The 11,709-nt window shown below is 43.0% G+C and overlaps 1 protein-coding gene across 2 annotated transcripts; it reads left to right on the top strand.

The window, feature by feature from the left end:
* Positions 1-662: 662 nt before the first annotated feature.
* Positions 663-10,635, top strand: LOC118786051 (malate dehydrogenase, cytoplasmic-like). Of its 2 annotated transcripts, none has more exons than XM_036541083.1 (9): positions 663-1,031; positions 4,462-4,560; positions 4,869-4,965; positions 6,603-6,778; positions 8,564-8,686; positions 9,030-9,206; positions 9,436-9,549; positions 9,862-9,951; positions 10,237-10,635. In XM_036541083.1, exons 1-9 carry the CDS (start codon positions 978-980, stop codon positions 10,357-10,359), a joined length of 1,053 nt encoding a protein of 350 aa, XP_036396976.1. In that variant the 5' UTR covers positions 663-977; the 3' UTR covers positions 10,360-10,635. The 2 variants fall into 2 exon arrangements, with proteins under 2 accessions (XP_036396976.1, XP_036396985.1); XM_036541092.1 differs by lacking the exon at positions 663-1,031 and adding an exon at positions 3,790-3,902.
* Positions 10,636-11,709: the final 1,074 nt, after the last annotated feature.

The following is an 11,709-nucleotide window of genomic DNA, read 5'->3' on the forward strand; positions in this document are numbered from 1 at the left end:
TTGAACTGCCCTTATAGCGACAGAGTTCCTGACCGTGTTTTTCATTTTTAATACATGTACCAGTTTTAATTATGATCGCCAAGCAGCAGATGATTCCTTTTGACTTATATGTCTCTAAATAATTCATATGGCACAGACATTGGATGACATTAAATCAGTTTGATCTCTTTTTAAATTAAAGCTCAAAGGTGAAGCGCGCAAAGGCAGTTACCACATTTGATGAAAATGCACAGAAATCAAACTTTTTAAAATGGTGAGCTTGGCGCACACAACGAAACTGATTCAGGTTAACTACATAAGAAGGCAAATTAAGTTCTGTGCCTCCCGATCTGGCACCTTATTGGCCATTGATGTTCAGCACCACGGTGTTACTGTATCAACTACCATTCACGTATATTTCTCGGACAAACTTGAGGGCAGTAGTACTTCTAACAGCCACAAAAAACTAAGGAGGTGTATGCCCCCAGACCCCTCTCTCTCAACAACATCACATTCTCCATCTCACCTGTGCCAGAGGTGTGCCACAGGTATTCAAATGTATGAACAAACCGCAATTCGAGCCCGAACAGCTCGCAGGTAGGCTGCCTAGCGGCAAGCGTTAATGGAAACGTCCGTATGTTTAAACGAGCCAGTGCTCGTGTGCAGCTCGGCTCAATATCAATGACGTCACCGTCACAGCCGTCGCCGATATAGCTGCTGTATTAATATAAATCAGCGGTTAGAGAACTGACAAAAGATTACACGCAGTGGCTCTATTTCTGTCCCCCAAAGCTCATTAATGGACTTAGCCTCCTGTGTGAATGTAGGGGACGAAACACCGCGTGTCCGATACTGCAGAGCGGTGCTGCTCGCATCTCACCTTTTATTTACAGTCGCGCCGCCGTCCCCTCTCGCGCTCTCTTTTGACTCGCAGCCGGCCGGCCGGTGATAGGGGAAGACGCACGGACATACGCGCGGACCGTGGAAGGGCACTCAAGATGTTGACGTTATTGACAGCCATGTATCTAGTGGTGAGGGCGACGTCGTCGCAGGTAAGAGGGTTCTCCTTGATAGCATCACCGGCGTCAACGGCTGAGAACGAGGACGCATGCATCTGCACTGGAATAAAATATTGATGTCCTCGGAAGAAAAGGGAATTCGGGAATTCTAAAAATCGTATTTGGAACATGGCTAAGCCTGGAGAAAACTGGCCTAATTCCAAAGCCTGTGTTATTTTTGTAAGGGGTATCTTGATTGTCTGTATGCTTATCCTCCGTCTGTCTCTAAGTGTCTTACATCACTAATTCAGCATGCACAATTATTCTTAAGTAAACTGAGGTAAGCATAAGGCAGACGCCATGGGAGGTTTTTTTAGTTATGCAGCTATTCATATCTGGTGCTCCAGGTTTAGGGGAAGTAGGGGGTGTTCACTGCAGAGCAGCACCATGGAGAGCTCCAGTGACAGGTCTGCAATCTCTGTGCCTTCGGTGTGGTCTCCACGGCTAATTACCGCAACATTTCACTTGTGAATTGTGGCCGTGTAGCCTATAATTCAAAATAATCAAGGGTTGTGGGCGGCAATCTATTGCTCAGAGACCTACTTGTTTTGGTGTGGTTCAAGCAGCTATGTTTAATTTCCTCAAGGCTGAATCCATGTTGTTCAGATTCAATACTAGTAAGGTTGAAAGAAAAAAAAATGGAATTCAATCAACAGACACTAGTTTTGCGAAGACAATGACTTGATTTGATCGATGCATTCCTCATGCATTGGAATGCTTTCATTATTAAAAGAGTGGTGACTTGGTTGTGGTGAAGGATACACTGTGATGCAACACTAATTACAACTGTGCATGTGGATACAAGAAACAGGGTGGAGATAATTCCTGGGAACTGCCAGAACCAGGGAGTAAATTAGCAGAGCCTGTTTGCACTCTCTTTTCACAGGCAGACAAACAGACACAGACACACAGTGTGATATACTTACATGTACATCACATTGGTGTTATTTTGCAGATGCGCTTATCCTGAGTGACTCACAATTTTATTCATTCATTCAGGCAATTGTGGGTTAACTACCTTGCCCAAGGGTACAACAGCAGTGCCCCAGCAGGGAATCGAACCAGTGACCTTTTGGTTACAAGCCCAGCTTCTTACCACTACATCACACTAATGCCCCACCTACAGTTACACACACCTAAAAACACCTTTACCTCTTACAGACACTTGCACAAAACACACCACATTAGACCATCACACATACGATATACTTTTATAATAAAATGTGTTTAGACAATGATACAGACATGCAAAGTAATGAACAGGGCCACAGGTATGCACACCAACGGACAGGCAGGCACATAAAGTGCCCCTCTTGACCTAAAAGGAATGATGATAAATTTCATGTGTATAGCACCTGTTGCCCCTTTCAAGGATCTCAAACCATTTTATAGTGTAGTTCTTACATATTGATGCAACTGCAATGCTCAGCACACATCAGCTGAGGTAGAGAGGAAGGTATTCAATTAGCCAGTTAAACAAGGGGTTGAGAACTTTGGCCAGGGCAAAGGGTTCCATGGCCCTGACACTGCAGCTTGGCATTGGCTTTGTACGTCTTTGTACCAACACCACTCCCAGCAGGAACCTGATTTTCTCAGCTCTCTTATTTAACAATACAAACTAAGTCGAAGGCAACTTTGCTCTAATCATTCAAGTCAAGTAAAAGGCCACAGCACGGGATGGCATATTAACAGGGTGTACCTAAATATAAAGCCACAATGACAAGAACTGCATCTACCAAGGGAAGGGCAGCCCCAACTTTACACAGCAATGCAGTCTGTCACATCTGTTATAGCACAAGAATTAAGGAGAGAAATTGTTTGAATTGGAGTCTTAAATAGGGTCATATGTGGTAAGCAAGGGACTTCGCTCAAACATTCTTGTCAGGATTCAAACCTCTTCCTCTGGTGCTGTCCTTGGTGAAATCAGGAGAAATAATAATTCTATTACTACTGTGACTGGTAGTGCTACCACTACTGCTACCACTAATAATAATGGTAATTGCATTTAGAGTATTGTTAATCATTCTTAACTGTCCACTCCTCCTTTTACGTGCTGCATTCATATTCCACTTACTGTATTTGTTGTCCTCTGTGACTGGGACATGTGCAGACTATAAGCAAATATAAGCAGCCAGTACAGTTATTTAATTCTTTTTGTATGTTTGTTGAAAAATGCTTCTGCTGCGAGGGCTGCCCAAATCAAGGAGGTTCATACATTTCTTTGTTAAAATTAAGGAAAACGGGCGGTTTTCTTTCGCTTCCGGGTTGGGCTGTTTCCGTGGGTTCTGTCATTCATTAATCTAGAAGATTTACAGATAGAGCGACACTGATTTATTTTCCTAAAATATTGCTGATGTTTCATTTAATTTACGCTGGCTCAGTCATGTAGGGTTGCATTAAATGCATTATACTTAAACTTGTACATTTTTTCAGAGCCATATCAAATAGTTTACGCGAATAGCGCCATTTACGTAAGTATGTTTCCCCTGAAAGCTCGTCACATTCAGTTTTGATTGATCCGAATCACCATTTTCAGCGTTTGAGCCAATCAGGGTCGAAAGCGCTGAGCCGTCATAGCACTTCATATTTTTTTCACATTTTTCCAGAAATGGTAGTGGGAGGGTCTAAGCAGACAAAAGTGGGCTGAGGATACAGTGGTTCGTCATGGGTAATGTGTTTCCCTTCATAGGATGGCTTGTTTGAGGGACAAGCAACGTCAAAATTTAACCAACTACATTTCCCAGCATAGGACTGGAACGCTTTACTTTCGCCCTTATGACCATATCAGTACGAGAATAAAGGTGACCCTCCAGTTGAAAGCAAAGTGGGAGAGCAACTGTCACAACTCGAAAGTCATTCAAGATGGTAAGCGATAGCTGTATAATTATATATATTTATACTGTAGTCACAGTGTCAGCATGTCATTAGCATAATGGATCGTTATCTCGAAATATTTTCGCAGTGCCTGTAATGGCTCCTAAATTTTAGAAGCGTTACATTTTAGCTAGTCTAGCTAGGTCAAGGTAACCGGCAGCATCAGCCGCTAGGGATGCAAGGCAGCTAACGATAGCTAGCTAGAAAATATGTTAAAATAACAAAATAATTGAAACAATAGCTAACCTCCCAGCTAGTATTTCTTTAACCAGCGCTAAATGTAAATAGAAGTCGTGCACTATCCTAGCAATAATATTTGGCTAGCTAACCAGCTTGACGATCAACTAGACAGCTAGCTAACTAGACATCCACAGCTTGTTTTTCTGCAAGTAGCTAGGTCTGCAGCCTCCACGTGGTCTTCACGGTCATGTTATACCCTTTCCTAAAACTCACTCATTCATTCTTTCATTCATTCAGTCGTTGAATGATTAATTCATTCGCTCGCTCGGTTTTGGGCCAGTACTGTCTAATTTCCATATTTTTTCCTCAGTCTGACCCCATTAGAGTTCTGGTGACCGGTGCAGCTGGGCAGATTGCTTATTCTCTTCTGTACAGCATCGCTAAGGGGGATGTTTTCGGCAAAGATCAGGTAAGAAACGGATTTCTCCTTGCCACGTCATTTCATGTGTTGCTGCAATCGGGGAGGGACCGCAAAATGGTTTATCGGACGTATTCGGGATCAGTTTTCCGCAGCGCGCAGCGCAGTTTGTCAGCTCCGAGGAGACTCGTGATCAGTGCATACTAAGGCATTTGTACAGTGTATGCTTGTGTAAGCTAAAATCTGATATTGAAGGCAACCAGCTTTGGGCTGAAAGAGCCCAATGCTACTTCCACATTACCAGAGCCTTGCACTAACACAGTCTGGGTGTAACTTCTCTTTTCTCTGCCCCTTGTTAGCCAATTATCCTCATTCTGCTCGACATCCCTCCCATGCTGCCAGTCCTGGATGGTGTTGTTATGGAGTTGCAGGACTGTGCTCTCCCACTTCTGAAGGGTAAGTGCAGGGCTGCGGTGCAACTCAACCTGCTAGAGACAAATAGCAGCGTTGTCCGCAGACAACTCGAAACTGCCGAGAGCCTAGTGATGTGGCAGTATTCGCACTACACGCCATATGTATGCATTTGCCATGATTTACATTCCCCCTGCCCCCACCTTGAAGATATTATACATGTGAGGACTGAACTGCTGTTGCACCCTGCTGTTTTTTTCACAATAGCGCCGTACTTGCTTTGTTGGAGAGCCTCTGCATAAATAGACACTGCCCGCCCTCACATTCTGTGGTGGGAGGGGAGGTGTGTCGAAAAGGACGATTCTGATTGGTCGTTGTTGCAGCACGATAGCAAACCATAACCGCACTTGTCTGCTCTGGTATGAACAATGGAAAGAGAGCACGCAAGTTACAGTGCCTCTTGTATCACTAAACGACTGAAGTTCACCTTGATAAAGGGACTAACATCCTTAAAGATCAGAGTAAATACTATCAGTAAATCAGTCAACTAAGCATTAATTTAAGAAGTGTAAGTATATTTATGAGACTTGTGGCATAAATGGATGTGTGTTGGTAACACTGATTGACCTTTTTTTATAGACATAGGCCTCACTCACTTGCAGTGAATATAGCTGTTGAAAGTCAAATTACGGTAGCTCACCTGATGTCCTGCTTCTGTGTTTAGCTGTGTGCTTTTTAGGAACAAAGTGGAAAAGGGAATTTAGCAGAAATAAAGAGTGAGACATAGAGGTTCATGGCTGCATTAAGGATGTATTTAAGGCTAGAAAGGTATTCACTTAACCAAATTCATGTTACCCAGTGAAACTTAATCAATAAAAAAATTCCTAGTTGAAATATAAGTTACTTCCAACAGTCTCAATGTCTTGCCTTTGCAAACATAATGCACAATCACTTCATCATCAGAATGATATTGAAAATGTAGCATTACTGATTAAAAAATAAGTGAGCAGAGAAAAATTCTGTTCCTCGGATGTTTTTTTTTTTAAATTTCCCACTAATATTAATATTAGTGTTCATTTTGATGTGGATCATGTCATGAGTCATTACAGAAATATAAAATAACAGGTCTGAGGTAAGATCTACTCTCTTTGAGCGTGTCAGGACATGAACTTGGCTCTGCTCTTTGAACAGTGCATGCTAATACTGCCCCTACCTAGGTAGATAACCTCTTTGTGTAAGTGGGTTCAGTAAAGGCAATTTGAGGTAAATTATTAGTCTTACAAGGGAGACAGAGGTGAACCCACTGACTGATATAGGTGCACAATACTGGACAGTACTGCTCTTCAACATTCGTCTTTGAGCATTGCATGGAGTAGGGTGCTGTTGGTGTTAGTAAGAGGTCTGGCTCCATAATTTGAAAATATATCACTTTACCCCCCCCTGCATTTTCTGTCCGTTGGGAACACTGACTCCATATAGGGAGCCTTGAGAGGTCACTCTAAGATTGTATTAGAAATCTTTATGGCAAATCCTGAAATGAAAATGCATATGCATACGTGTTAACAATTGGACAGCCTATCGTGTTTAACCGAATACATGGGTATTAGTTGGCACTCCCTGGTGTACAGTTTCACCAGGGTCAGAAGGGCCTTTTTAATCAGGTGTCTTCTTTCGTCCTGCAGAGGTCATTCCAACAGATAAGTTGGAGGTGGGTTTCAAGGACCTGGATGCCGCCATCCTTGTGGGCTCCATGCCCAGGAAAGAGGGCATGGAGAGGAAAGACCTTCTGAAAGCCAACGTGGCCATCTTCAAGACCCAGGGAGCCGCCTTGGACAAATACGCCAAGAAAACTGTCAAGGTGATTGTTGCCAAGGCAGAGGAGTCCCCAGTCCAGCTGTTCAAAATGGCTGCCTCCTTCAGTCTTAAAGGGAAATGCATATTGAAAGTGTAGAGAACTTCGGATGTGAGCAGAATTTTCCATCAGCTAAATGAAGAGATGAAAACTATTTGAGATTACTGCACACATTTAAGTGGAAGATTTTAGACTTGTCTTTCCTCTTTTGTTCTTCCCCTCATGGGCATTTCCTTTGCATGTTTCTGTGGAACAGAGGTTCACTTCCTGCTGGTGTCTAATGCCCTGTGGAATGGCTGGCTTTTAATGTTTCAATGTTTTAATGTTGCTGTTACACTCAGTTTACATATGTAGTGGGGGTTAGAAAAGCTTTCGCAGAGTTCCACATGTAACCCGATTATGGTCTTATGTATGTTTCAGCAGAGAGCTCACGTGTCTGGACAGGGTGAAACAGCTGAACTGTTGGAATGCGTGAAAGATGGAAAACCATGGCTCTTAATAGATTGAATACAGGACCCAGAAACCCATTTCACTCTGTTTCTGTGTTATAACCAGTCATGAAAAGTGAGCCCACACAATGTTGGCCACAACATTTTTGACAACTTCTATTTTTTACTCAGTCCATGCCTTTTAAAGTGGCCATTTTCTGTAAACACCTTTTATGGAGTTTTTGAAAGAAACTGTATCACAAAATGTCAGCAAATTTTTCATTTTTTTATTGGTTGCACAGAACTTAAATCACATGCATTTTGAAAATTTTTAGTATTTTATTTAAAAAGTCCAATTTCTGACAGTATCAACTAAATTTTAACAACTTGTAAGTGTTACACTTTGTAAGTGGATATTTCTTAATTTTCTTATAGGCATCAGTATAACAAATATAAAGTCAATTCTCATCTCATTCCTAGCTGAAAACTGTAATTTATGCATTTCCTTTCAGTCATCCATGACTTGTTAATATAGAAAGCAGTCAGAAGAGAGTAATTTTTTAAACCTCAGGGTATTGAAGAAAACATTAGAAACAATCACGATCAGACAATAGCCTCATTTTGAGCAGGTGCTCATTTCCCCTCCAGAAAAGCTTTACAGTTCAGTGCTACGGGAGAAAGGGTTAGTATCAGTTTATTGCAAGCTAACTGGTCCACACTTGACTAGCTAGGAGTTTCTTTGCATGTTTACTTGATTATCACAAACATTTAATATTTCCCATCATGAGATGGTGACTGAGCGCCCGTACAGTATCTGCACTGTATGTCCATCTGAGTGACATTTCCATTGCTCCATAAACTACCATGAAAACTCCGCTACTGATTCTCTGGGGTGAATGAAAGGAATCTGCTCATGACGTATGTACTGTAATTAGATATGTACTGTAAATGTGTCTGCTTTATCAGGGGAAGCGTCAGGTTTGCCAGTTCCACTGCAGTAGAGAGGGGAAAGTGCTAGAAATCGAGCGGCTTTGAAGAGGTTGCATGAGTAATAATTCAGAAATTAATAATGACCCAAGTGGATTATTTTTCACTGTTTCTCTGTTTCTCTGCCAGTGCTGCCTTTCTTCAAAAATGGTGCAGTCCTGGCTGTTTGCCTTGCTATTTTTAACATTTGTAAAGCACTGCTCTTCTTTTTATTTGGCTAAACCTTTTCCCTCTCTGCTTTTTGAAATGGCAATTTTCAAAAACAGTCACCTTTGTGAGAGATACATATTTTATAGGTATTGGTGGTTATGTAGTTTATGTAAGTGGAACAGTGAGCTGTAGTTGTTTGACTTGCAGTTATTTGTCTCTGTCTTAGGTCCTGGTTGTAGGAAACCCAGCTAACACCAACTGCCTGATCGCCTCCAAGTCTGCCCCTTCCATTCCCAAGGAGAACTTCTCCTGCCTGACCCGTCTGGACCATAACAGGGCCCGCTCACAGGTACAGCCTCCTCACCCACTGAGGAGTGGAGACCCACTGAACATCTCTGATGTGCATTCCACCTTGGATACACCAGATTTGCTGAGGCCATTCTGTTTTTCCTTCACAGAAAGGAGAAGTCGGTCATTTTCATTCGTTATGCTAAACCATGCCCGTATGACACTTCGGCCGCTCCTGTGATATGTTTCAAAATGCGCATTCAAAACATTTAGGTACCTAGGATGGTACATGTTCAGTGGAAATTGAACCAGTTGATGCTGATTAAAGTTCCTATTTAGGGTTGTGTTGTAAGCAGCTCAGAACCCTTTTTATAAACATGCTGCTGGTACTCTCCTGCCTCTAGGTGGCGATGCGTGTCGGTGTCCCCTCAAACAGTGTGAAGAATGTCATCATCTGGGGGAACCACTCCTCCACTCAGTACCCTGACGTCCACCACGCCAAGGTCACAGTTAATGGCAAGGAGGTGCCTGCCTTTGACGCTGTGAAGGATGATGGCTGGCTCAAGGGGGACTTCATCACTGTAAGTTCAGCCACTGTGAGGAGGGTGGCTGTTTCTGTGCATTTTCTCGCCTTTCAGTTTGAACCACATCTGGATGCTGACTCTGTATTACCTGTGATCCAGCGCAAGCGCGCTATGAAGGAGGAAAGCAGCAGTGCTAATGGGAGGGTGTCAAAGTGTTGAAATGCTCATGCTTGTGTCACTGTGCGTGGATCGCTGATGTCCTCTCGCTCCGTCTTCCTTCGGTCAGACAGTGCAGCAACGTGGGGCAGCTGTCATCAAAGCCAGGAAGCTGTCCAGCGCCATGTCCGCTGCCAAGGCCATCTGCGACCACATGAGGGACATCTGGTGTGGCACTCCAGAGGTCAGCATGGGTGGGCGTCACTGGTGTTTGAGGGGAGACTCGGGAACTCACCAGTGATGAGTTATTAAGAGACCTGATGTGCATTCACCAATATAGCCCACAACACTGCTTCTCAATGACAGCCTCCACAGAGGTGTATGGTACAGAGTCCAGACAAGGCCAATGCTCCTTATCTCCCCTCGCATCCTTAACTGTGTAGGGAGATGGGTACAGCTGAAACAGGGAAAGCTGTATGTACTGTGGCCTAGAATGGAATGTTGCATGTTTGTTGGACTCTGGAGCCCCAGATTAACCCTGTCATCTCCACTTCAGGGTGAGTTCATCTCCATGGGCGTTTATTCCAGCGGGAATTCCTACGGAGTCCCTGATGACCTCATCTACTCATTCCCTGTTGTTATCAAGGTATGATACACACAATCTTAGTAGATACAGGTGAGATGTAAAAGCAGGTTACTGCTCACCTGTTCAAGTGCCTAAGCTTACTATCATATGGAACATGCCACAGCTACCAAGGTTTGATGTTTAATTTTGAATGTGGCAACTGGCTGTCTATTTTGGGTTTTGAAAACCTTCGCTGTTGTTGTAGTAGCGCAATTTGAACTAAAGGCGGGACCTCCACACTCTGTATGAAACAGCAGGAAAAATCTTCTAGGGCTGAAAATGACTTGTTCCCCTTCCCTTCCTCAGAACAAGTCCTGGAAGATCGTGGACGGGCTCCCGATCAACGACTTCTCCCGCGGGAAGATGGATGCGACGGCCGCCGAGCTGGTGGAGGAGCGGGACACCGCCGTGTCCTTCCTGGGTGTCTGACTAGCAGGCCAGCCTGCAGCACAACAGCACACAGACCCCCAGAATCCTCCGTCCTCGCATCTGTGAAAACCTCCCAGCAGAGCTGTGTGTGTGTGTCATTCGTCAAGCTTTTAAACGTAATAATAATAATAAAACAAGTAACAAGAACAGTCCCTCTGGCCTTTGTCGGAAGACACTGAGGAATGCTCTTTTAGTAGATAAGAATGCTCTAGTCGTCCAGTCATTGTAATGGGTACATGTTGAGACCCATAATAAACCAAAACCAACAGAAACCGAGTTTGGGGACTGTGGCTCATTGTTTAATCTTTTTGATTTAGGAGAAGAATCAGAAATCTGGTAGTGAAATCAGCCTACAGACATTTACAGTCACCCCCCAGTAACGCTTGTTTGGAGTGACCTTTTCTCTTTTACCTCTGGCCCCAGCAACGTATCTGTGGTGTTGCGTAAATGGCCTTGGCTTTTATTTGTTCTCCTTTTATCACTGTTTTGATGTTAAAATAATGCTACGCATGCTGCTTTGCCTGAGTTAATGGTGAAAATGGCCTCTTAGTTAAATGTTAATCTGCACAGATTTGAAAAGAAAATAATGACGTGTAAGCAGGCAGACATGAATTATCCTCTCCCAGGTGTAACACTGCCCCAGTTCTCATGCAATGAGAAATATGAACCACAAGAGGGCAGCATTCCCTTTCCTCGTATATTGTCAAACTGAAGTGAATGTAAGAAAAACAATGTGAAATCCAGTAAAAGGATCTTGAATCTGGGGACCATTGATACAATTCATGAACTTAACCATAGAAAAATGAAGATTGAAGAATGAAGTTGCAATTGCAATAATAAATTGCAATAATATTGCAATTGCAATATTAAATTGATGAGATTTTGACTGGTTGCATCTTATCAGGGATGCACAAGTTTTTCAGCTGAAAATAACACATGACATTACTAAATCTTCAACACTAAATCTTTATAACCATATCCACTACTACATCCAAGAAGTCTCTCTCACAGTATGACAACTGATGACACTGTCTTAAAACTCTATGCTCACAGAAGACAATTGGCACTAATGCTCGAGGACCCCCTTGAAAAAGATGGTACATCTCAAGGGGTTATTCCTAATAAAAATTTCCTAACGCAAAGTGGTGCTCCTCAGAGGAGTATAACAATTTCCCTGTCAGATCACTGCACTTGCTGTAATCAAGGGTAAAATGAGTATGAAATTTTATTTTCCCTTTTAGAAACCAACGGCAACAGATATGTTTCACAAAGACCAGCCTGTGGCACTTTTATCCCTCACAGAAAATTTAAAGACAAGATTCCTGGTGACAATTTTGGAACTAGCTAAAG

The sequence above is a fragment of the Megalops cyprinoides genome, chromosome 1 (assembly GCF_013368585.1).
Source record: "Megalops cyprinoides isolate fMegCyp1 chromosome 1, fMegCyp1.pri, whole genome shotgun sequence".
In the NCBI taxonomy this organism is placed as follows: Eukaryota; Metazoa; Chordata; class Actinopteri; order Elopiformes; family Megalopidae; genus Megalops; species Megalops cyprinoides.

Coding starts and splice junctions, on each gene's coding strand:
- LOC118786051 (XM_036541083.1), top strand. CDS start 978: ATGTTGACGTTATTGACAGCCATGTATCTAGTGGTGAGGGCGACGTCG. Junction 4,561..4,868: donor ATGTTTTCGGCAAAGATCAG/GTAAGAAACGGA, acceptor GCCCCTTGTTAG/CCAATTATCCTCATTCTGCT. Junction 9,550..9,861: donor TCTGGTGTGGCACTCCAGAG/GTCAGCATGGGT, acceptor TCTCCACTTCAG/GGTGAGTTCATCTCCATGGG.